The sequence below is a fragment of the Ursus arctos genome, unplaced genomic scaffold (genome assembly GCF_023065955.2).
Source record: "Ursus arctos isolate Adak ecotype North America unplaced genomic scaffold, UrsArc2.0 scaffold_32, whole genome shotgun sequence".
Taxonomy (NCBI): Eukaryota; Metazoa; Chordata; class Mammalia; order Carnivora; family Ursidae; genus Ursus; species Ursus arctos.
This window is the reverse complement of record NW_026623008.1, coordinates 19,418,930-19,445,158: the sequence shown is the minus strand read 5'-3', so window position 1 is coordinate 19,445,158 and position 26,229 is coordinate 19,418,930. Positions and strand designations below refer to the sequence as shown.

Genomic DNA, 26,229 nt, shown 5'->3' with positions numbered 1-26,229 from the left:
CAGGCAAGAGTAGCTTTGCTGCTACCCAGGCCCAACTCCCAGAACTCATTCCTTTCTACATGGGCAATCTCCTGTCTCTTCCATGCTCTGTGTAAGACACTCAGCTTTAGATCCATCCAGGGCTCATTCTGAGCAAAGATACATTCTATTAAGACTAACTTACTTTTTTTTTTTTTTTTTAAGATTTTATTTATTTATTCGACAGAGATAGAGACAGCCAGCGAGAGAGGGAACACAAGCAGGGGGAGTGGGAGAGGAAGAAGCAGGCTCCCAGCGGAGGAGCCTGATGTGGGGCTCGATCCCATAACGCCGGGATCACGCCCTGAGCCGAAGGCAGACGCTTAACCGCTGTGCCACCCAGGTGCCCCAAGACTAATTTACTTTAATGACCATTAAGTGTCTGCCCAGTCTTGGGCTAAACGCCTTCTCCCCATTTTATGGATCAAAGAGGCTCAGGGATATTCAGGGACTTTCCCATGGCGACAGTCCCGCCCCATTCTAGGGCCTGGCTTTGGTGGATTTAAAGCAAAGGGCAGCCCTACTCTTACAACCCAGATAGCAGCGTCTGTATACACCTCTGTGTACTCCTAACAGGGTAGCATACTCACCCTGCGGGCCGTACTGACTCCCCTGGGGACCGTAGCTCCCCATGGAGTTCTGCTGGTAGGAGCCCATGCCTGTGTGCATCTGTCCACCCGAAGGCTGACGCGGAGATAAGGCCGAGCCGGGCTGGGGGGAACTGTACTGGGGCATCTGGGGGTTCCTCTGCATGTAACCTGTTCGTGGGTAGTGCCCATATATTACCTCAGTACAATGAGAACAAAGTTCTCCCTTATCATAGGACCTCACATAGGACCTCACATCTACATTTTCTTTAGCAACTACTTGCATGAAGTCTCTATCTTATTTGCTATATAATTATGTGCTCTTTTAGGCACCCTCCAAAGTGACATAGTCATTAACCAGGGCATGCCAACTGTTTCTACTAAATGGGGGTCTGAAAAGACAAACAGCAATGACAACAAAATAGGACAGGATTTAAAGGGTAAAGATTTGATGCCAAGTCTTCAGTATTTGCTGACCAAATTAGACACAACGTAGGGAGGAATCCAACAGAACACAAACACTGAGGAACAACGCTGGGGGTAACACAGTACTGGAGCCGCCAACATGGTCAAGCCCACTCTAACTTCACAATTTGTTGCTGGGATTGTCCTAAGCTTCCTGGTCATATAATTCTCCAAAAGCAATTGCACAAGATAATCAAATGGCTCCCTCAGACTTCTGCACCTCCCTGAAAGCCCAGGGTCTCACCTCGATCTTGGGCAATGCTCGATTGGTTCATGGAAGGATGCATGATGCTGTCCGACTGGCCACTGGGTGGCCGAGGTGGCATCTGGTTGCCTGCTCCAAACAGAGAAAGAAGCCAATCATGGCTAAGCCTGGAAATTCTAGCTAGGAGGTCATTTCAGAGCTGGAAATGGCTCCTGGCAAGGCCAAACCTCCCAATACCACATATACAGAGGGACCCCACCAAGGGGATCCTAGCTCTCTTCTTCAAATGCTGAAGGGAAACTTTGCAGACGTGAACCAGAGATGCTCTTTGTGGCAGTGGAAGGCTAGGGCTTCCTGATATCACTGGGGGCCAGTCCCTTTTCCCTCTCCCCGAAGTCCAGCACTTGAAGGTACCTGGCACTGCAGCAGGCGAGAGTGGTCCTGAGCGAGACTGAGCAACACTGGCGGGAGAGCCAACAGGGGACGGGGAGGGGCCTCGGATGCCAGGCAGGTGAGGGGAGGTATGAGGAGAAAAAGGAGACTGAGCTGGATTACTCTGCTCTCCTTGGCTGCTGGAAATCCCTGATGTGCTCACTCCAGGGCTCAGAGCTCCTTCTGTCCCCATGGGGAGATCGTCTATTGAACCAGACAGATCCTGAAACATACACACAAGGATATGGATTAGCAGTGTTAGGCACAAAGACTATTCTTTCAACAGCTGTACTACACAATTAATATTTTCCCTAGACAACCAAGAGCAAACACACTGCACAAGTTACGTAGTCATGATACTAAAGCTTACAGATGGCAACCTCTATTCAGAGTATTCAGAGTCAGACAGAAAATATTCTAGACTCTGTGAGCCATTAGTCTTTGTCACAACTACTCAACTCTGCCACCATAGTGCAAAAGAAGTCACAGATAAACATCAACAAGTGGGTGGACTGTGTTCTAATAAAACTTTATTTATAAAAACAAGTAACTAGCCCACAAGCTGTAGTTTGCTGACGCATGGTCTATCTACCAGAGCAGATCATCTAGCACTTTCATCTTCTCTCCTGTCCCCAACTTCTATAGTCTTAAGAAAGCTGCTCTTTCAGTGAGCCTTTAGTTCTTTTCCGATGGGGAAACTTGACAAAACACTGCCAGGATGGCACCAGGAGCTAGCTATAGGAGAATGTTAAACAAGTTTGGGCAACATTCACAGATCCCCTCTCCATCAGATTATTATAACCTCCATTTACCAAGGATGCACTTGCTCCAAGCTACCACACAGTAAACATACAGGGTAGGACGTGGAAAAGGGATATGTTGTATAGGAAAGACAATTCCTTAACTGCCAAGAAAATCTGGGACTATATTCCTAACAAGTGGCCCATAACAAGGATGAACAAATGTTCACCAGCTAAACAAATCACAGTTTTCCTCCTAGCTTTGTTTTTTCAGTGAGAACGTGATGCTTATTAGGGGCTTTGCTTACCTTGAATTTATCAGTAAAAAGGTTCACTCTAGGTTAGTAAACTCCTGAGATTAGCAACCAGGAGCTCAATATGAAAAATATTCACCACAGGAAATGCACACCCAGCCCCAACTTCATTCTCCAGCAATATCACTGGTTCAACACCACGCAGTAACTTCAGGCTGGGAACTAACTATGCCCTGAACAAAGGATGAGAGCTTTGGGTAGGGGCTCAGATCTGGGAAAAACCTAATGCTCAAACAGTTAAAAAAGAAGTTCTCTTAAAGAGACACACCTGAAGAGAAAGGAGATCCAAAATGGCCTGAGTTAAGTCTATTCCTATTCCTACAACAAGCTCACCCTAATGAGATTAGTTCAAGATGACACTGACCCTGGAGTCTGACAATAACATTGAAGGCCAGAGGGCACCTCTTAGGCTCTCCCCCAAGTACCAGGCTGGTTGGACCTTCTGCAAATCAGCTGGTTACTTCACCAAGCTGGGAACATTTCTGCTGAGTTCTATGGAATAAAGCTTGCCCTGAAGGCAAGACAGGCAGGTAGGTATGCATTTGTGCCTGTATCCAGCTCTCCAATGTTAGCTCAGAAGTCAGAAAATGCTAGCATTCCTGTAAGAAGCAGACCTAGCACCCCAGAGCATGCTTTAAATATGCATAAGAATTAGTCCCAGCATGGAAAAGAACTCAAGAAGGCTCTTTTGTAGGTATCACGAGGGGGTCTTCCCTTCCAAAGGACTAAAGTACCTGGAGCTATAAAAAGCCCTGGATTCATCCCAAGAAAGGAGGATTCCACCCCCATGTTGAAGACCAACCTATACAAGGGACACCTGACTTCTGAGCCCAGGAGAATAAACTCAAAGAGGCAGCAAGAAGACAAGAGAAACCAACTGTGTAGACCCTGAAAGCCACTTGTTAGGCCCTGATCTGTAACATAAACCACAGCTCAAAGCTCTCTTTTGGGACCAGTAGGTTCCCTAAGCATTCCTTCCTTCAGTACCCATTCCTTATTGATCTGCCAGCTTCCGGTAATATGAACTACCTGCTCACAGAAAAAAGAAATCAGTGTATTTTGAAACAGAATAGGAATCAAAGGTCCATCCATAAGAACTTGGCCCTATTCAAATGACTTCGGAAAATTAAGTGTTTTGGACATTTATTTATTTATTTGGAGAGAGAGCTTGCGTGCACGTGCTTGCACATGCAAGTGGGGGGAGGGGCTGAGGGAGAGGGAAAGAGAGATTTCTCAAGCAGACTTGCCACTGAGGGCAGAGCCCTAGGCAGGGCTCGATCCCAGGACCCTGAGGTCAGACCTGAGCCAAAACCAAGAGTCAGATGCTTAACCGACTGAGCCACCCAGGCACCCCTGAATATTTTTGTTTTTAATTAAACAAAATATGAATATTCTCATGGTAAAAATAGTTCAGATGGTATAGGTAAAGCCAAAGTTCCCCTTTGCTCTCCTTCTGCTGCCTTCGACTGAGGAATCCCTGCTCAACTTGGTTTATACCCTTGGAAATCTGAGGAACTGAGGGGGAGGTGGTTAAAAAGGAAGGAAAACACCCAACAACAACCCACTAACCACTGCTACGGGCAGGGCCTATGGACGGCTCCTTCAGCCCCACTTCTGTTAAAAACCAGGTTCTCCACAGATCCACAAGTGAATGTGCTAGTCCAGCTGAGAGATCCCAGGAGCCGGAAGAAAACACTGGCAGACTCTGGGACCGGGCTCTCGGGAGCCTGGAGATGAGATATCTGTGGTGGCAGTGTGGTGGCTTCCCTCACAGAGGCACTGTGAGCAGGACTGTCAGTTTTGGTAAAGTGCCCTGAGCTCCTTGGAGAAAAAGTGCTAAATAAACCACTGTCAACAGCAGCCCCACGTGGGCTGGGATGCCTGGGCACAGAATAATAGTGGGGAAGGAAGCAGCATTAACCTTCTTATCTCTCTGATTTGGTTGGTTTGAGGCCAATCTCTCAAACTGTCATTTTCAGCAGATGGCTACTGGTCAGCATAGGGGTAGTTGATTTAAAAGAAAAAGTTTTTTTAAAAAAATATTTTATTGGGGCGCCTGGGTGGCACAGCGGTTAAGCGTCTGCCTTCGGCTCAGGGCGTGATCCCGGCGTTACGGGATCGAGCCCCACATCAGGCTCCTCCACTGTGAGCCTGCTTCTTCCTCTCCCACTCCCCCTGCTTCTGTTCCCTCTCTCGCTGGCTGTCTCTATCTCTGTTAAATAAATAAATAAAATATTTAAAAAAAATATTTTATTTATTTATTGTGGGGGAGAGCTAGAAAGAGCTAGAGAGAACACAAGCAGGGGGGAGTGGCAGAGAGAGAGGGAGAAGCAGACTTCTTACTGAGCAGGGAGCCCGATGCGGGACTCGATCCCAGGACCCAGAGATCATGACCTGAGCTGAAGGGAGGTGCTTAACTGACTGAGATACCCAGGCACCCCTGTTTTTTGTTTTTTTTTTAAGGAACCAGAATGTTAGCATAGGAAGGGACAAATCATTTGCCATTTACCATTTGAGCATGTATCATGTGCCAGGCACTTCATGGAGTTCCTTAATTTTCTACTATTCTCGGAAGCAGGCACTACTACAATTAACATGCTGAAGATGTGCGCGCTGATGCTCGGAGAGTTCGGGTTACACGCCCAAGGCACCCAGCAAGTAAGCAGCAGAAACTAGATTCTGAACCCAGGTCTGCTGAACTCCAAAGCCTATGTTCTTTCTCTTTCCATTATGCTGTGATACTATATGGACTAAGAAAAAGTACCCCACCTTTGAGTTAAGAGAACAAGACCTAGTTCTTGGTACTTATCATCTGTGGCCTTGGACAAGCTGGCAACAAGCTGGGCCTGGTTTTCTGTTATACAATAGGGGGACTGGACAAATCGGAGTTTGTGGTAACCCAGGGTCATACGCATGAAACTCCACTGGCACTATATGGTTGGGGCCATATGGAACATGCAGTACCAGCAGTACCAGGCTGGAACGAGAGCTATGACAACGCACAAGCAGTGTGAGATGTGAGACCTATCGATCAGTCCCAGTGGCCTAATCACAGTAAATGTTTTCATTGGGCAATGGGAGGGCCTGGTGGGGAGGAAGACTCCAAAAGAAGTGTCTCCCCTCTACATGAACAGATATTGCTCTGAACTCCATGTCCTTTTACTACTTGGGACACACCTCTGCTTTCTACCCCACAAAAAGCCAGTTTTTCAGGTCTTTTGTTCCACAAAAAGCCGGATGTCTGATTGTTGAGTCAGACCTCCATGTGCCGGACAAGTCTGGCTTTCCGCAACACACCTATCACGCAAAGTTCAATCAACCCAAGCCCCTCCTCTCCCTGGCAGGGGCTACTTTTAGCATTTCAAAACTCAGGTGTCTGTCTCGGTTCTTCCAAATGGGCCCACCTAACAGGTATCTTCCAGGAGGTCTACTGAAAGAACTGTAGCAATGCCCCTCACGTGGAAAGATCTCTTTTCCCAGGTTTGCTCTCTTCCAAGCATAATCCTGCTGAGAGATGGGAGGTGAGGATCAGCCCACTCAGTGCCCTGCCAGTTCCAAGGAAGCAGAAGGGCCAGGGAGAATTTCCTCACGTGTTTCCAACGTGTTTCATGCATTTTATTGCTCATCTACCATGCAGATCAAAAGCGTTGGAGCAGGTCCAACTATTTCACACAGAATCTCACACTCCAGGCTGGCTACAGCCCCGAAAGCCTTCGTTTCTTCACTTGAAATACTGCCCAATGTTATTTTGGGATGTGACCTGATAGAGGAAGCCCACAGGGACTCCATGACGATAACCGTTCCAGCTGTGATTGGTTGCCCAGCCCCAGCAAGTGCCAGCATGGGTTTGTCAGGCTCTGCTGACAAACAGAACTCGGCAGCTAACACCTTCTCTTCACACCACAACAAAACCATGCCTGAAATCACACAGTCCATACCTCGTTGGGGGGAGGGAGGTTGGGGGAGGCTTGCTAGTGCTCTCACATGAAGGGCTGCAAGTTCTAACATGAATTGGCTGCCTGATGAAGTACATTTTCAAGCAGGAAGATACCAGATCATGGTTAGAGGAAGGGAGTTTAAACAGTCTCCTGATAGAGCCTGAGGATGACATCAGTTCATTTTGCCGAGCAGATTAAATAACATCAACAGGCAAGTCTAAAGAACAGGCTCATGGATACACTCAAATCAGGGTTTTCTCATAAATTTGGATGAGTCCTTGAGAAATGGAGCTTTGTTAACCCCCAGATGGAGTTCTCGTTCTCTTTCAGTTGAGAAGAGCTTTTGCCAAGTTGTGCTGACTACTGGCGGGGAAACCACCCACCAAGAGAACCAGGTAAATTCTACGTATATACTTAGAGAAAGAGAGAGAGAGAGAGAGAGAGTGTGTGTGTGTGTGTGTGTGTGTGTGTTGGGAACATTGCAATTCAGCCACACTCACTTAAATGACTTTTCCTTGAACGAAAAAAAACCAAACGCACAGCCTGAAATGACCAAATCTGCACTGGCATTTCTCAAGTGTTTTTCCGGCAGCATACCTAACAGATCCATGGCCACGGCAGGAGGCTGCTCCCATGCCGGAGAATGGGAGGAAATCCTGAAGAACACAGAAAAGGTTGGGAGACCTGACCCTTGAAGAAAGGCAGACAGCATTTCTGTCTGGAAAGGAGAGAAACTTCAAGGAAAAAGGAGTACGGCAAACATAATTATACAGGAACTACTTAAGGCAAGTAAGTTTTGGGGAGACCATAAAGACTTCCTTAAGCAACTTATTTGTCAAGGGTCAGGGGAGAAGAGGCTACCTCTACCAAACAGTTCTAAAAAATATTCAGTACAATAAAGCTTCATTCATAGGTTCTCTTTTCCTCAGTCTTTGCTAAATGAAGAAAGGGTGATCTGACCCACCCAGACTGGTGGGGACTCCAGACTTACAGAACTCTGATGAGTGGTCACAGCCCAACAGATGAGCTGCCACCTCTGCCCCGAGAGCAGGATAGCCAGCGCTGGCTGAAATGCCAAGACCGAATCAATACACAGAATGGGATGCCCCTTACTACCGGCGGTAGTTTCGAGTCAGGGGCTAAGCAGGCGGTTGAAAAGGGGAAAGGGAAGACACAGAAGCTGGCACCATCTTTCCAGCTTAGGACCAAACACCAGCTCCTGCTTGAACTACACCCACTGTTTGGAATAGCAGAACTGCTCTGGGAAAAGCTAAGAGAACTTGATTTCCTAACCCCTACCCCAAGTTTCCAAAAATCCCTCACCAAACTCCTCTTCTCTCTCTCGACAATAGGCTATTGTTCTGGGGATAATGGGTCATTTCTTCCCAGTACCTTCTGGCTGCCTGATGGAGGATGCACAGTAAAGAAGTGTCAGAACTCTTCTGGTCTCCAGAACGCTTTTCAGGGGCCCACCTCCAAGAGGAAATCCCCTATGTATATATGTCAAAATTCATAAAATAAAACTCAGGGAGACCAAATCTCTAAATTTAAAGGATGCTGGAAAGCGGAATATAAGAAGTCTCTTTGTATTTCCCCCTTGAAGGGAAGCAGAACGGACACAAATACGTGGCTCTCACGTGCTTAGCCCTCAGGTACATGGCTGGCTCACATGTAATTCTCACAACCACCCTTTAGATGCAGATACCTCTCCCGTTTTACCAGAGAAGGAGCTCACAAGTGAAACGACGTGCCCAAGGCCAGAGAGATACGACGTGAAGAACTCGAGTTCAAACCACACTCCTCTGACTCCAGAGCTCTTTCTACTGTAAGGTGGAAGCGTGCCACTACCAGACGCTAAAGGTTCCACGCGCCAAACAAAGCCTGGCCACAGTCTGCCTCCGGACATGCTGAGTGACTACCTCCCTGGCTCTAACACGTCAACCTCACCAGGCCTTGCTTGGCTCCTCTGTAGAAGGAAAAGACTAGATAATTTAACTCTGCAAATCTACAATGCTACACTCCCCTCTTGCCTACTCGCTTTTCTCATAAACCATTCTTCCTTTCTAAACCTTCTTTCATAGTTTATTTCAAATCAGCCCTTTCATCCATAACTCTCAATTTAAACTTACTATTGCTACAATAAATGGTACAGTACTTTTTCTCACCTCTGAGTGCTTAGAAGGGTACTTAATGTACAGGGAGTAGGGGGAAGGAGAGAGTGTCATAGAATCTAGGGACACCCTCAGGAAGCTAAGTCCCATGTAGGCTGGTATCTGATCTCTGCTGGTATTCATACTGAATGTGCTCTACCCCTATTATCAGGCACAGAGGTGTGGCCCAGAGAGAAAAGTCAAAACATCCGTGGCCTCTAGATGGCCTCATCTCAGGCGATTTCAAACCCTCACCCAGCCCTGCAGTCACCCTTCTGAACTGTAGGACAATTAGGCCTTGTTTAGGGGCGCCATTCCCCAAACTCTAAGGTGGGGAAGCTACTTTCTGGGGGGCAGAGGCCAAACAAGCTTCAACCCCCTGTCCGCAGCTGTGAACCACCGGGGTTGCCGGTGGGGGGAAGGCACCAGAGCTCTCCTCTAACAAAGCAGGGTGGCCCATTGCCCAGTCACTGAAGAGAACTGGGTGGGAAGGCCAATTACCTCAAGTCGAGCTATAGGTGCTAATGACTAAAGTCATTTTTTGCCTTGGAGACTTCAAAGATAAGAACAGCTTTGTGGGGACAAAGCCTCCACAGTCAGCACAACTTCCCTGGCCCTTCACCCTCACCCCAGAGGCGATGCTCAGAGTCTCTCCAAGGGCTCCTCTTGGACCCACTGTCGCAGGATTGATGGCAATGTGCTGAATCTGCCTGGGGGACCACAGCAGGACCAGGCTAGATCCTATGTTATTAGTGACCAGAAAAATGCCAGGCACACAAAAGACAACACGTTTGAGAAGTTACTCAATGAATGTTCTACTCAAAAGCATCCTCTGTAGACCCAATCGCTATTAGTCTTCTCTCTTTCCTTTAACCTTGACCCCCCCCCCCCACCATAATCCCATACCTGAGCTCTAGACCTGCACATGGAGAGAGGGACTCTTGGGTGCTGGCCATCAAGGGAATGAACTCTCCTATCTAAAACTGCAAAGTACAACCCCGAATAGGCCCCAGCCACTTGGGTGAGAGCACTTGACAGAACTGCAGTGCAGGGAAGGAACGTCTGGAAAGGAGGCTGTTGGGAGGCGGGGCTCTGTGTCACTGGAGAAATTTCAATCTAATTGCAAAAATGCGAGAACCCGCTGTCCTAATCCACCTCAGCAAAATCTCTTGAGGTAGAGCTACCCCTTCGGGTGGGGGCCGAGGGCGCTTCTGGGGTGAGAAAGGGGAGAAGAAAGACTGTGGCGCTGCCTGCACCCCTGCGGTGGGAGCCCCTGCAAACAGCAGCCTGGCCACTGCAGCGGCCATTGATTTTCCAGGGGTCGATATTCCGCTCCCACAGATCTGCTCGGCTAGAGGTTTAATCACATTGAGTGCTTCTGCTCAACATCTCCCCTGCACCTCCCCCTCCCCAAACCAATAAAACAAACACCAAACACAAGCAGAGTCGGCAATGGGTAGATGGCTCTCCCCACAGCTGGCCCCCACCCCCAGAAAATTCTAAATACCAGCTCCAAGGGAGCCAAGGCTACGTGGGCTCTCGACACGAAGCTGCAGGGACAGACCCACAGGTGTCAAAGCACCTTTTAACCCACTGAACAACACTGCATACAGACCCTTCTAATAATTCCGAGATCCTACATTAAAAACTCCAGTTTCCCAACTGGTGAAAAAAATAGATCCTAGAACTCCCCACAGTGCAGCCATCAGTTGAAACTTTGTTTTCCAGTTTGTCACAGTCCCCCCCAGGCCTGTAAATTACCATGTTACCTACCTGACCAGCCTTGGACACACACCCCTCCCCTGCAATGGCTTCTCACTTGGGCCAGGAGAGAATGTCTTATTAGTCAGAAACCACCTCTTTGCCAAAAATGTACAGTGTTTTAAGGGTCACTAGCTAACAGACTCAAATCTGAAAAAAAATGAAACTGGGTCAGAGCTGGGCCTGAGTTAGAGCAGTCAAGAACAGTGCATATTTATGGAAAAGGGCTGTTCTAATCCCAGCAGGAAACAAGCACTGTAAAGCTCGAGAAAGCAAAGAAGTTAGGAACTCCCTACTTTCCCCAAGTTAAGCATTTCCTGCTAGGAAAGCCAACCACATAGACCTTGTTCCACCATGATCATCAGCTGAAATCCTAGAACTCGAGCAAGGCGGGGGCGGGGGGCGGGGAAGGGGGAGAGGAAAGAAACACAGAAAAGAAGACAGAGTCCTAGATATGAGAAGTGTAAGGGAGAGGGGGTGTGGCCTTAGGCTTCCACCTCACCTAGCCGCTCCTCAGAATTATAGGCAACCAGAAAGCAAGCAAGGATACAACGTGCACAACTGGGAAGGCGAGGTTGGCACTGTGCTGAACACAGCTTAGACCAAGGTCTAGGGAGCTCGATGGACTCCTTGATTTGCTATTTAAACCCCTAAATATATATTTGCCAGTGGTCTTCCCTACCATGGCCTACTGGTCTAGATAAAATCTGAAGATTTGAGGGAAGGTATGCAACAAACAGACCTGAGAGTAAGGACTGAATAGCATCTTAAACCAGAAGAACAACTCTGAACATAGGGAAAGACATAGTCAAGTTCTAAAAGTAAAAGATGAGGGGAAAATGACCAAATACTCTTAATAACAGTTCCTCTGAACACTGATTCCATTTATTTGGAACTTGATTTTTCTCCTACCTTCCCCCGAATGTCAGGAAATTACCTTCACTTATCTCAGTAAACAATATTCAATATTCCTCCCACATCAAAGCTGGCCTTACGGGACAGGTTTGCCGACTCTCAGCTTGAGCCTTCAACTCTTAGTTTCCACTTTCAACAAGGCACAGCTTCTTAGCTTTCCTGGGAAAGGTCAAATGGGAAGCAAGCTAGCTAGCCTCTTGAAGGTGAGCTCCGCCCAATGGCAATCAGAGACTATGTCACAATACCAGCCAATTCCATGCTGACACCAAGTGGGGAAGATGGAAGAGGTTCAGGCTGTGGACGTGGATGGCACAAGAGAGCAAGCACTGGTCCCCAAAGATTGAATGCCAGCTATCTTAGAAACATGAAAAAAAGACAACAGAACTAATACTATGCTTGATTTATCAGGTATGTTACTATAGCTCCATACCCAGGGTTCCTCCCCTCTGGACCAAGTTTGGTGGAACAGATTCTCACTCTGGTGTAGGGGGCCCTAGTGGTTTCTGAAGGATAGAATTTCTAGGACGGCCTGGTTTATTTCTTGTTCAAAAAGCCCAACACTCCTCTAGCCTGGTCCCCCCACCCCCTGACAGATGAGACACAACTTGGCACACATCTGGGGCCTGGCTTTCTGATTTTGTTGGGTCTTCTTGGAGAAGGACAATGGCAGAAGCCAGGGCATGTACTTCACTGAGGTAATCTCCCACACAGCTTTGCAGAAGGTTATAAGAGCACCAACAGGGAGGCTCCTGGGTGCCTCAGTCAGTTAAGCATTTGCCTTCAGCTCAGGTCGTGATCCTGGGTCCTGGGATCGAGCCCCACATAAGGCCCCCTGCTCAGCAGGGAGTCTGCTTCTCCCTCTCCCTCTGCCCCTTCTCCTGCTCGGGCTCGCTCTCTGTCTCAAATAAATAAAATCTTAAAAAAAAAAGCACCAATAGGAGAGAAAGGGAAGTAGGGTGGGGGGTGGAAGAAAGCCATGGTCACCAAGGCAACTGAATCCATCCATATGTTGACTCAGGAAATTGCAGGAAATTCTAGTTTTTGAGGTTTCTTCCTTCCAGGGTATTTCCTACATCTTCCTGGAGAGCAGACCTAAATCCAGAAACTATAGTATCACTACCTTTGCCTAGAAATAGCCCCACATCTCTACATACCTCTTCCTCCTCTCCAAAGAGAAGAGAATATGGCATTCTTCTTTCTCTTAAAGGAGATTTTTACCGATCCTTTATAGGAGTTGGTCCTAAAAGTAAAAGCACTGGACTGGAAGTCAGGGAACCTAATGTCCTCATTTACTGAATGACCTTGGACAAGTCCTTTACCCTTTCTGGGTCTTAGGTTCCTCATATGTAAGATTAAGGGGTAAAGGGGAGGAGTGTAATGTCTGTGTTAGCGTAGTGAACATTCTGTGGACCAGCTCACGCTGTCCCCATTCTACTCTTAATTGTAGAGGTTCAAAAGCTAAAAACCACGTTTCCCAGAATCCCTTGTGAATGGGTTTAGATACAATTCAGGTCTACTAATTAGGAGCAAACTCAAGATTAGATCAAAGTATGGCAGAGACCGTATTTCTGTCTCCTTCACTCGTTCCTGCAACAGCATGCCGGCTTCCTCTTCCAATAAGCCCAAATCCCTATATTAAATCCCTCTCTGGGGCGCCTGGGTGGCTCAGTTGTTAAGCGTCTGCCTTCGGCTCAGGGCATGATCCCAGGGTCCTGGGATCGAGCCCTGCATTGGGCTCCCTGATCTGCTGGGAGCCTGCTTCTTCCTCTCCCACTCCCCCTGCCTGTGTTCCCTCTCTCACTGGCTCTGTCAAATAAATAACTAAAATCTTAAAAAAATAAAATAAAAAAAAATCCCTCTCTATTAAACATACCTAAGCCTAGGGTTCACTGTAGAAACCACTCCACCTGACACAGGATTATCAGATGATCCCAAAAGAATAGTTGTGAAGGAGAGAGAACAGTTATTCACAAGGCATATTCTCTGCCAAGACAGCATCTTCTGGATGGGAAACAGGCAAGATGGAAGAGTCTAAGAACTTTAAAATACACTTGTCCAGAACAAGCTCCTTTACTTCTTCCCTTTTTTACAACCTCCCTGTACTTTCTCCCTCCCACTCGAACCCCAGAGTGGGGGTGCGGGGGGCTGCTGAACTGTTCACACAGGATAGAAGGCTGAGTCAGCACATGCTTTCTTTCCATCTCTACACTCTCTGCAAGCTTTTACTCTGCTGAGGATAGTATTACCTGCCCAACCCCGTATAAGTATCTCTGGACTTTAGGGAGGTTTGGGCTAGAAACGGTACCAAGTATCTTCCGCAGCAGCAAGAAATATGTTTATAAGCTCCAGGTGAGAAAGAACCAGTCCTGACAACCCTGCACAGCTGAGGAGTGAAGACAGGTTTGGCTACAAAAGATCCCAGCTCGTCTTCTTATAGCAATTTCTGGTCTAAGCAATGAGCCACCAGCTTCCTGTAGCAGGGCTGGGGACAAACTAAAGAACAAGATCAAATCCAAGGGGTATGGTTTGCTTGATGGGAAGGAGGAACTTCCTGCCCGTCCTCAGAAGGGCTAACTGACCCCGAGGGCCATCACACCAGAAGTAAGGCTCAGTTCGTTTTCAGACTGAAGTTGTTCTGAAGAAAACAAAAGGCTCTAGCAAGAGGAATCTGTGTGAGACACACAGGCAGGAAGCAGAGCTGAGCCACCAGTGACTAGAATAGAAACAGGAAATGGGCCCAGGAACAAGCATACAGAAATGCACGGCTAGAAGCACAGGCTCCAGCAGGCACCAGGCAGTATCAGGGCTGGAGCAGCGTGACTGAGATGGAGAAGCGGATTGGCTAGCCCTGCCAGAGAACCAGCGTTCTAGAGAAGGGACGGCTACTTGCACGAAGTACACGCTGCTCTGAGCAGTCTGGGCAGATATGACAGAGGGGGGTGGGGATTTCCTTTCTGAGACTTTTTGAGAGCACCTGGGCTATAATTCAAGGGGAGCAAGCACAGATACACAGTCAGATATAAAGAAAACAGGTCACCAATCTCAGAAAGGCCCAGCTTCTCTGAGTACCAAAATTGCTGGTGGCATTTTTGTTGGTCCCTCAAAAATAAGCCATCAAAAGCCTAGGCAAAAACTGTCAGCCTGTTTCCTTTTACCATGAAATGTGACAAAAGGCAACACAGTGTAAAATTTAAATCCTTCAAGCATTCGGAATTTTTAAGCCTTCAGAGGATTTCTGTCACTCCCCTCAGTAAACCTAGACAACAAAAAGCTGGCCTCCAAGCTCAGGTGGGCAGCAAGAACCTGGGGCTGCTCAGCACAGGTTTACCGAGTAGCCAGCTGCCTGGCCCAGGTGCTAGATGCAGACCCGATGCCCAAGCAGAGGCGCCTGCGTCATGCCAGGCCAACATGAAGAAACTGGGGAAATCCCAGAGAAAGTATTTCAGCTAGGTTTTGAAGCCAAGATAGGAGTTTGCCAGGTATTAAGAGAGCAGGAAAGTGGATGGGCAGACATCTCTAGCACGAAGACAAAGGCAGGAAGGACTGGGGATTGTGAGGAGCTTGAGGCACACCCGGGCGGCTGGAGAGAAGGCTACACAGGTCTGCTGGGAGCTGCGGATGGTCCCACAGTGGGCTCTGGCCTGTAGGCATGGGGAACCAGGACCCCAAAGCACCACGAAACAAGTGGTGGTGGTCTCCCACTCCCATCCCCCACACTCAGAGATTATTTAAATGTTACTAGACACAGTAAAACTCCTTGTATTCCAAAGTCCCCAGCTTGATACTTCCTTTGAATATTTTACTCTCCGTTCTCTGGGTCTAACTCCTTGCTTCTAAAACCATTAGACAAATGAATCACCTGGGGATCTTGTTAACAGTATTGGATTCAATAAAGCTGGGCGGGACCCAAGAACCTGCATTTCTAAGACAATTCCCAGGTGATGTCTGTGCTGGTAGATAATGGACCCCATTTTTTCAGAAGGAAGGCTCTACTTCATTAACATTAGCATTAATCAGGACACTGCTCTAAGAAGAAAGGCACAGAAAAGTACTTGCTCCCGTCCAACTCAAGGGGAACCAAAGAGCCAAACTCTAGTCAACTTTCCACTTTTTGAGGGGATTCCCTAGTTGGTTAGTTCCTCCAGCAGACCTGCCCTATCGATTTGGACATGTTCCCTCTCCCATCCTTCCCTGTACTGCAGCTGCCCTTTTCACAACTCATCTGTGCCTCCGCGACAAGAAGGCCTGGGAAAACGAAAGAAATGGAAATCCTTTCAGGACAAGACCAGTAAATATTAAATGGCAAAGGGGTTGAGGCTTTTGGCTGAACTTGAAGAGAGGATCAGATTGTCTTTCTTCTGCTGGGTGGGATGCTAGAGGAAATATTCCACCTGAAGTAGCAGAGACAGCTGGATTCAAATCCTGGTTCTGACCCTTAGTTTCTTCTAATATAAAAAAGGAGTGGTTGCTCAGTACATTTCAATTCCTGCTCTTCTAGGAGGACTGGTGTTGCCTGTAAGCTCCGTTCCTGGCCTCTCTCCTGCCCTCTTAAGATCTGGATTCTATGGGAACAACATAGTTCCCTCCCATTTCCTCTTTCCAGATCACTGTAACCCAAGCTCCTGGGGTCTGAGAACATCAGAGTAGTAAAACATGAGTGCTAATAGCTACAGTGTTACTATGTGAAATCTAAAGAAGGACTTAGAAACCCAAATGATTAAAAAAAAATCTGTAGATAATTTAATAGACATTAAAAATCCTAATCCTATTCTCTACCTCATTCCCAGCAGCAATAACCTCCACCACCACCTAACCAGAAGAAACAAGTGTGATCCAGCTCTTCAACAGCAGCCTCTAAGACTTTTCCAGTCAAGGGTACAGTGTCCTTTGTGAGCCAACCCAGTGAGTGCCCTTGATTCCTTTCTTTCACAACTCCTGAGAGATAAGTCTGTTTATACCCTCCTAATATTCTGCCAGCATCTTCACCCTTCTATCTGCCTTATACACATGCGGGTCTTCAGGTGAAGCAGAGGAATTTGGGCTGATTCAGCTGCCCCTTCCCTTCAATGCCTTTCAGGAATGCTCTTTACCTTTACACCTTTCCCTTGTTCCTTTCCTCCAGACCTCAGAAATCAGATCCTCTCCACATGTAAAAAGGAACCCCATAACCTGCTTCCTGACAAATCCAACTTTATATTCTTTGAAATATAAATGTGATGTGGACCATCCCTCCCCCTCTCCCGCCACCCTGGGCTTCCATAAACAGGACACAATCCTAGTCCTCCTCCAAGCTCACCAGCTATCTGCTGGGCGCTTCTACCTGATGACCACAGGCACTGTCCAGGGCTCCCACTGGCTCCTCCCTCCATAAGCCATGGCCTGGGAGGCCTCCTTCATTCCGAGGTTTAACTGTGAATCACTCCACAGACTGCTCTTGGACTCGACCCAGACTCAATCAACTCTTATCCAAGTTGCAGTCTCCTGTTTCCAACTAGCAGCTAAGCATTTGTTTTTAAACATCTCACTACATGGAACTTAGCTTTTCCCCCAAAATGAGTTTTCCTATTAACCTTTCTATTTCTGTCAATGAGATCTTTCTCCCCACCCCCCTTGAAGATCATTAAATTTTCTACTCACTTTCTCTCAGTTCTGCAGAATATTTCCTGCACAGCTCAGAACTGGGACTAGTTGGCTATGCAAACAAGACAGAGGGGTACAACTCCACACTTCTCGCCAGAATTATTTCAACAGTTTAACTTCTCCCCTTGCTTCCAGACTTTCCCCTTGTCTCACCACACTACACATGAATGGATTATTTTTTATAACATTAGTTTTATCATGTTACTGCTCTAATAGCGTATCTGTAGGCCTCTAAGATCAAACTAAAATGGCTTACTTGGCCCACCAGGGCCTTAACCCCTGTAATCTAGTTTTCCTTCCTGTTACTCCCTACCCCCTAGAAGCCTGATCCTGACCAGTCCCCCAGTATCACATATACTATACCCCACCCCCACCTGGCCACTGCTCATGCTGTACTTTTCCTTTCCAACCACCCAAGTATATCCATGTCTAGGTCATTCTAAACTTCTGCCATGTTTTCCCTCAACTATTTAGACATAAATGATCACTGACTTGACCAAACTAGGAAAGCACCCATTGTAACATTCAGGCATACATTCTTCTATCTGTTTTACTAACGAAACAAAGAAGAATATTTGAGGGCAGCAACCATGTCATATTCAAATCACAGGCTACCTCAGAAGTCATCAAGGCCTAACCCTTGTCTAATGCCTGTCTGCCTTCTATAGAATACCCACAGCAAACAGTGTACTAGCTTTTACTCGAGGGACAGGAAACGTAGCCACTTTTTTTTTTTAAATATCCTTATCCTCCAGATCACAAAAGAACTTGTGTCATACTTGGGCTTAAACCCATAGGCAACAGGTAGCCAGAGGTTTTTTTAAAGCAGTAATGTTAACTTGCCAGATTTTTTTTAAAAAGATATATTTATTTATCTGAGAGTCAGAGAAAGAGAGAGAGACATAAGCAGACTCCCCACTGAGCAGGGAACCTGACAACGATGGAGGGCTCAATCCCAGGACCCTGAGATCATGACCTGAGCTGAAACCAAGAGTCGGACACTTAACCTGACTAAACCACCCAGGCGCCCCCAGATTTGATTTTTTAAGATGAGTACTCTGATGATTATGATGAGGACAGACTTGGAGGGAAAAGAAACAGAACGGCCAGGGGTAAGACACTAGGTGGGAGGTAGGGGCCTTAAAAAAAAAAAAAAAAAAAAAAAAGGCAAAGGGTAGGACAGGGGAAACCAGATTCAAAAAGCCATTTCTGAGGTAGACTGGGATTTGGTGACCAACTTCTGGAAGGGATCCAGTGAGCGCCACATGGAAAACTTCCAGGGTGGTACTGCAGTCAAAGGCTGCTCTACCCCCAGGAATAGATTGCACTGAGGCCGCGGCTGCAGGCAGTCTGTTTCTCCCAAGTCTCTTTTCTTTCCACTATTTTCAAGCCACGGCCTTCCCTCCAGATCACCAAGAGTCAAACTACAGTGTAAGTCACCACTGTTATTCAATTACCACCATGGCTTCCTAGTCTTGTGATTTTTTTCTTCCCTTTTCAAAGGACTACTACTACCTAAGCTCAGTTATTCAAGTATGGTTTTTAGAACTTCAGCACCACCTGAGAGCATGCTAGAAATGCAAATTCGTAGCTTCCACCCTTACACCCACTGAATCAGAATCTCTCTGGGTAGGTCAGTAATCTGTGTTTTAATTAATCTCCAGATGATTCTCAGTGCATGCTAAAGTTTGAGAAGCGTTGATCTAGTTAACCTTTCCAGATCTGGGTTTTCAATCCTGATCTATTTTCCACCACTGAATGGAAACTCTATCCCAAGTACACTTTCAGACTATAATGTAAATTTACAAATGCGCCTCAGTAAGAAAAAAATTGGGAAGCATTCATTATTCTAGGGAAACCACATACACTTGAATGAATCACTTAAACAGAAGCTTTTAAAGATGCAACTCCAAGTCATTCCCAGAAATGATTATAATCAAAAGTCAGATACCAATTTTCAGATAAAGACCCTTAAAGATTTAGCCCAAACTAAAGGAAATTAAAGACTTAATGAAACATCTAGAGGTTTGCTTACCCATCCCTTACAAGAACCTTCTTACCATAAGGTGAAGTAGTAGCTATTTTACAAGATAGATGACAAACCCTAACCTCACTTCTTCCTAAGGTCACTGTCAGGAAGCACAAATAAATTAATCCATCCTCTAAAATGGAGTTTAGGCCTTCCCCTAACAGGCTGTGATCCTGCCTTGCCCTCGCAGTGAAAACAACAATCTTACAATATGGTCAAGCTGTCCCCTGTCAGACGTACACTTTCTGAGTGAACACTGTAATAAATACTGCTCAGGTTCATCTGTTCACTGAACTGGAGCCTACTTTGTGCCAGGCACTATGGTGGCCATGAGCAAGACAGAGACAGTCAGCCCTCACTGAGCTTGTGTTAAATATGTAATTAAAATTACGCTTGAGATAAATACTGACAAAAAACAGTTTGGATTAGTGGATCTCTACCAGGGCTACAAATCAGAATCATCAGGGGCAGCTTCTAACCACAGCAAAGCCCAAGCCCCATCAACCCCAAACAATTCAGAACTCTGTGAACCCCAGTCATTGGTTTTTAAGATCATCTGCTCCCCAGGTAATGCTAACGTGCAACCAAGGTAGATTACCACTGGTCTGGGACTTCACGTGATAGATGTTAGGGGCACACAGGTCAGTAACACAGTGCCTGCCCTCCAGAAGCTTACCATCAAGTGGAAGAGACCCAAGTGTAGAGGTATGAGCAAATTGCTCTGCTGACATAAAGCAAAGAAACCTCAGATATAGGATAGTGTTTCTCCTGGTATACGGATGGGGAAGTGATCCCAGAGGGCTGTATAAGGTGCTTTTACCAAGGTTTGATTTCTAAAGATGGGTCCTCTGGCACTGAATCATTCTTTATACCTTTTAATAGGTCTTAAATATTGCATTTTTTTAAAAATAAAAACTGACTTTATTCAGTGAGGGCACCATAGAAGCTATTTAAGCTGTTTTGACATTTGATTAGGAAGGAGTTTTTTTTTTTTTTTTTTTAAAGATTTTATTTATTTATTTGACAGAGATAGAGACAGCCAGCGAGAGAGGGAACACAAGCAGGGGGAGTGGGAGAGGAAGAAGCAGGCTCATAGCGGAAGAGTCTGATGTGGGGCTCGATCCCACAACGCCAGGATCACGCCCTGAGCCGAAGGCAGACGCTTAACCGCTGTGCCACCCAGGCGCCCCTGGAAGGAGTTTTCTGAGGAAATAATCTTGAACAAGATTATTGAAATATGAACAAGGAGTTAGGAAGAAATGTGTATTAGGCAAAGGGAAGGGTCTGTGCAGAGGTCTAGAAGCAGAAAAAAGCACGGGGCCTTACAAAACTGAGACAAAGTCGAACAAGGCAAAGGGCAAAAAAGGATGAAGTAGAGGTTCTCAAAGCGCCATCCCTGGCCTACCAGCATCAGCAGCATCAAGGAATTTGTTAGAAACGCAAAGTCTCAGGCCTCATTCCAGACCGAAATCAGAAGCGGGGGGCAGCCTACGTAATATTAAGGATTTTGGATTTTATTCTAAGATTAATGAAAAATAATTGAGAGGTTTTAAATAGAGGGATAACATAATCAGGATAATAGCAGCTAAATGGTTTGGCATTAATAGCTGAGCAAAAATTCCTCAAAATCTAATTTTTGTAATAATCAGGATCAAAAACTATAATGAGTCTTTAAATCAAGGGTCACAATCATAAGGCCTTTAGGGCTAAGTGGGGAAGGTGAATGAGCAAAGAGGAGGATGTGGAAAACTGGAGAGGCCGTCCAGTCAGCCTAGCTTTTGTTCTGGGGCCAAACACAAAGAGGTGCCCCATAAACATCTGCTGAGTGAAAGAATCCACCGCAAATCTGGGGATCCCTTGACACAACTGCTTCAGAAAAGAGTGGGTCCCTTCTAGGGAATCTCGACTTCTCCGTTCTTCAAATGTGACCGTTTCCCAGCCTGGCTAGGCAAACCTGGCATCAAACCAAAATTTCAAAGAATAACCACCTTTTGTTTCTTAGTCCAAATAGCAGAGGGATAAAAAGCAATTCAACAAACAAGATGCCAATAACCCAGCCAGCTCACCTCCCATGTAGAGCTTCTACCACAGAGTAAATGACCCATTTGGACGAATCTATAGCAGAAGCCTGAGCTTGGGAATGCTCCTTGCGATAGGCTGCCCAGGAACAACCCTCCCCTGGGCCCACGAGCTGCCGCTGTCTTCGCTTCAGCGGGTCAAATCAGAAACTCTGGATTTGACGGTACAAGGCTCTCAACCCTTAGAAGACATGAGATGTGTTTATAGGCTAGGCTTCTCAGGACTGAAAAATAACAAATACAGTTCCGCTGGAAGATTACTAGGAGCAAGCAGAAACTTTCTGATGGGGAGCAACTTAAAACACTGGCAAACACTTTGGTTTCTTGCCACAGTAGCACCTCACCCAGATTTAGCTACAGACCACAGATGATGAGGGAGTAGTTACACATTTCTGACTGAATCAGGTTAAAAAACACATTCCAGTGAAGTTTGGGATGCAGAAAAGGATTGCAACAGTCGTTAATGAAAAGGGAACAAAGAGGGACTGCCTTATTCAGACACAACCTCGCCCAATTCCTCAACTGAGAAAGTCAACAGTCTCAGGGGTCCCATCTGACAGTGGCTATTCATCCTGGCCTGGGATGCCTGCACAACGGGTACTGAGGGACTCTGGGGACCTTGCCCTATGCAGATTATGGCTCAGAGATATTCAGGGGAAGCCAGGAGAGGCTTCATGATGAAGAGAGTTCCTGCCTCCTAACTATTCCTTAGAGATCCAGAGACCATTTTCTCCCAAGTCAGAATAACTGAAGAGGTAGACTTCAAATCGGAGTAGAATCAAAATTTCAAAAGACTTTTTTATCTAGAAACTCAGCCAAACATGTCTATTTACTAACTGAAGCAGGATTTGTAATGGAGGGTTTGCTACCAATGGTCTTACTAGACTTTAGAGCAGCCTATTTTAATCCCGTGCCCAGCAGATTAATTTTCAGAGTCTGTGTGACTTGCCCACATATAGTACCCAGAGCTAAGACTAGGTGTAAATGTTCCTAAAACCAGTCTACTATTAACTAGTTGGTGCTGTCTCTCAGGTATCAAGTAGAGTCCCTCTGCCCTCTGAGATGATAATGGGAATCTCTGACCTTTATGGAGTGCCCACAATGCATGAGCGCTCTATTTTAACCTATCTCATGTTAATAACCACTCCATGAAGTGGGTACTTTTAGGTTCATTTTACAGATGCAAAAACGAAGGCAGGGGAAGGTTAAGCGACTTGCCCAAGGCTACGGAGTTGGTGGCTGAGTCAAAACGCAGACCCAGGAATTCTGGCTCTAGAGCCCAAGCTCTTCATCAGCAGAGTGTACTGCCTTTCTCAGGATACAGTCAGTCCATCCATAAACAGCAATCAAGCATCAGGGCACCAGGCACTCTACTAGACCAAAGCACCTATTCACACACAACCACCAGAAAAACTGCTCTGACTCAGCCCGTGCTCAATGGGACAATCCATGCTGGATGCACCCCAGATCGTACCTCCTAGCTAAATACTAAGACGAAAACTTAAAAATTAAACCCTCGAAAATAAGGTCAAAACAACCCTGAAACTTCCCTCAACTTTGATGGAGAGCAGACAGTGCTTACAATACCTTCATCTTCTCTGTCCCTTACCTGGTCCATGCCTCAGAGCCCAAGATTTAAAAAACAAAACGCAAAACCAAAAAAACTCTAAATAGCGATCACCAAACCTATTCCCCAGGCAGCCAGCCAAAACAGACATTCCACAAGGTCAGTCCATAAATTCCTATTTAGAATTTTCAACCTGAATTCAAGGAATAGCTCATTGTTTATTTAGGTCATACCACCAAAACATCCACCAGAAACCAGTTTTCTTTGCTTTCCTCTCTGTCCCATCATCTTTTAGAGGTTGGCAAGAATACTCACAGGCAAGCTTGAGGGTCTTGACTGAAGACTCAGGTTCATATCTTCTTGCCCTCCCTTACTGGAGGTCATTGAGGGGGCTGAGGATGCCTGAGACCCAAATGAATCTTGAGATAACTCCTAAAATAAGAAAAACAAATGCTGTGAAGGCCCGGTATTGGTAAACCAGGCAAGCTTGCTTCATGGTGAAAGGGCTACAGGACTGTCTCACAGAGGGCAGGAGGGAGCAAAACTGCCCAACAGCCCACAATATTATCTGAAGGCAGAAAAATACAAGGTGTGGCTCTTAAGACAAGTAGGTCAATGAGCACCAGGTGGCGTATAGAAGGGTTGGATCACTATACTGTAGACCTGAAACTAATATGACATTGTACGTTAACTGGAAGTAAAATAAAAACTTAAAGTTGTTTAATTAAAAAGAAAAAAGAGGAAAGAATGTCAACAGTGGATTTAAGACTCTGAACAGCACTGCTGACCATTTATCGCCACAGACAGCTATTCCTTGGGGTTAAATGCTAAAGTAGGACTACCTACAAGTTTTTTTAATCTATCAAGTAAGGAAACCAATTAATTAAAAAAAAAAAAAAAAACTCATGCTAGAACCTCTGCATTAAACTGAGTATTGCTTCCTCCAAAGGTATTACCTGGGGATGAGTTATTTATTGAATAATGCCACCAATGCACAGAATCTTTAGTGGACCTGTCAACACTCGGTCATTTCTCCTCTTTTGTGCTCTTCAAAGAATAAAGCCCAAATTGTTATTTTTAGGCTTTATCACCTACCTTGTTCACAGACATGGCTACAAATGATTTTTAGCTATTTCCTAAAATCAAGTCCACCTTCAACAAATGAAAGGACTTGCCACCACTGAGAATATTCCAAAGAATGTGATGTCAGCACTGATGGCAATTTCAAACGAAGGGGTCCAAAATATTTTGAGCAATAGCAGAATGTAATGGCAGCTGGAATGAACGTACAGTACAGCCTCCCAAAGAAACTTTTTGAGAACACCAAACTCAGTTGGATGCTCAAGTTCTGAATGCTAGTTTATAAAACACAAAAACAAAACCAGTCCCATTATCTTTAATTTCTTATCGGATCTATGCATCTTTCCATTGCCCTATTTCTTCATCACTTAGAAGAGCCACGGGTTTTTATGCAGTTAAGAAGGTTATGCCTTTATTAGTTCAATCAATCCAGTTAGCATGTTTACCCAGAGTTTAATTGGTTTTTAAGTGCACATTAGAGAACCAATTTGTATGGCAAAGTTCTCCTGACACCAAGCCCCAAGCTGTCTGTGGTCACATGCAGGGAAGGGCGAGAGGCAGGGGCACCTTACCTGTGGTGGAGGGAAGCGCTGCTGGGAATAGGCAGTTTGCTGTGACTGCTGAGACTGGGGCTGAGGGTACGCAGCCTGCTGGGAGAGCGTCGAGGAGGCTGGCTGCTGAGGTTGCTGCTGCTGGTAGGGAGACTGTGCCTGCGGCTGTGAGTACGGGGGCTGGCTCTGGGGGTGCTGTTGGGTGGTGGACTGCTGGGAGGGGTATGGAGTCGGGGACTGCTGATGTGGAGGCTGGGATGGCTGCTGGGAATAGGGAGGCTGAGAAGCCTGGAGCTGTGGTGGCTGAGACTGCGGCTGCTGCTGATAGGAAGGCTGGGCGTGAGGGTTCTGGGATGGTGGCTGCTGGGAGTAGGGCGGCTGCTGCTGCTGGGGGTGAGGACTTTGCTGGTTGTAATATGGAGTCTGGCCCTGTTGACCATACCCACTGGGGCCTTGTTGTCCATAAGGAGGAATCTGTAGGAAAGGAAAGGATACTTTTAGCACAGACTCTTCTGGATTAAGAAAGGTATTCTGTCAGAAACTACAGTCTGAGGATGGGTATAGAAAGCAGGCAAGCCAAGCCTGCCACTTAGAAGGCCCATGATTTTTCCTATCATCCCTCTCTGAACTGAGCCAGGACAGACAGCCCAGCTGGGTTACTAGTTGGTTCGTTTACAAGTGGACTGCATTCATCCACAGAAAATTTATACCGTTTAATATCTGGGCAACTTACAAGAGTTTGAGAGCAGCCGTTTTCACCAGTGAACCTCCTCTTTATCGTGGCCTAGACTGTTTTTGTAAGTGCTAGGAATCTGTATCCTAGCCACAACGAATAGTCAACAGCAGCCTGGCTCAGCCGACTAAAAACGAAGGGTTTAGTAACCCAGACAGTGTGCAAATCGCTAAACTACTCCGGTTCTCTTTTTCATTCTGTCTTCATTCAAAAAAATATCTAAAAGCCTACTTGCTCACTTGTACCAGGCTCAGTTCTAGGCACTGGGGGTACATCTGGTAAGTAGGCAAAAACAAAAAACAACCAACCCAGTAATATCCACCCATCTCTCCCCCATCTGCTCACTGGAGGGGGAAAAAAAAAAACCCCAGAGTGACAGTATCCTATTTTCCATATTTAAGGGCATACTTTGCTTTAAAGTCTTAGAAGTTAGGTTTTATATTCTGTCCATCACCATTTTCAGTATGAGTATTACTCAAATATAAATGATAGAAAATGCTGTCAAAACAAAAAATGACAATAAAGAGATAGTGGTGCAGATGGCCAGACAAAGGAGATGAAGGAAATCTTAACATTTATAACAGCACTGTTAGCATCACTACCATTCAATCTTCCCCTTTTCTTCTATTCCCAGTCCCTCCTAATCTTTCATTTTAAATCAGACAGCTATATGTCGAACGCCTTGGGAAACAAGAAGGGCCTGTTCCATCCCCAGGGCACATGGCACAAGGGGCTTTTCCTGGTTGCAGTGGATAGGTGCCCGACCCCTGCCTTCTCCCCCGCCTCCTTCAGAGATCACTACTCATGTAGTGATCTACACGATCTCAGCCAGGTTAAAGGACACAGATATGTACAGCCTGTGGCCAGGGAACAGTTCTTCGAGTACATGTGAGATGATGCCCACAACCTTGGCCTTGTAAGCAGCATACTGCAGACAACTGAGCCCACTGGCCTATGCTCCTTTAGAGAGGTTTACATGCCAAAGACTCATTCTGATTCTACAGTTCAAGACCAGATCACGGACAG

At 46.2% G+C, this 26,229-nt stretch overlaps 1 protein-coding gene across 4 annotated transcripts in view; it reads right to left on the bottom strand.

The window, feature by feature from the left end:
• The window catches only part of ARID1A (AT-rich interaction domain 1A), a 67,169-nt gene that overhangs the window by 15,643 nt on the left and 25,297 nt on the right, over nucleotides 1–26,229 (bottom strand). For 3 of the 4 annotated variants that reach the window (XM_026516951.4, XM_026516952.4, XM_044390608.3), the window contains exons 3-7: nucleotides 24,492–24,944; nucleotides 23,155–23,271; nucleotides 1,690–1,930; nucleotides 1,315–1,404; nucleotides 609–776 (exon numbers count right to left, since the gene is read on the bottom strand). In XM_026516951.4, the coding sequence (XP_026372736.1) occupies nucleotides 609–776; nucleotides 1,315–1,404; nucleotides 1,690–1,930; nucleotides 23,155–23,271; nucleotides 24,492–24,944 (1,069 nt within the window). The remainder of the gene's footprint in view (nucleotides 1–608; nucleotides 777–1,314; nucleotides 1,405–1,689; nucleotides 1,931–23,154; nucleotides 23,272–24,491; nucleotides 24,945–26,229) is intronic. The other variant, XM_044390607.3, reaches the window with a different exon arrangement.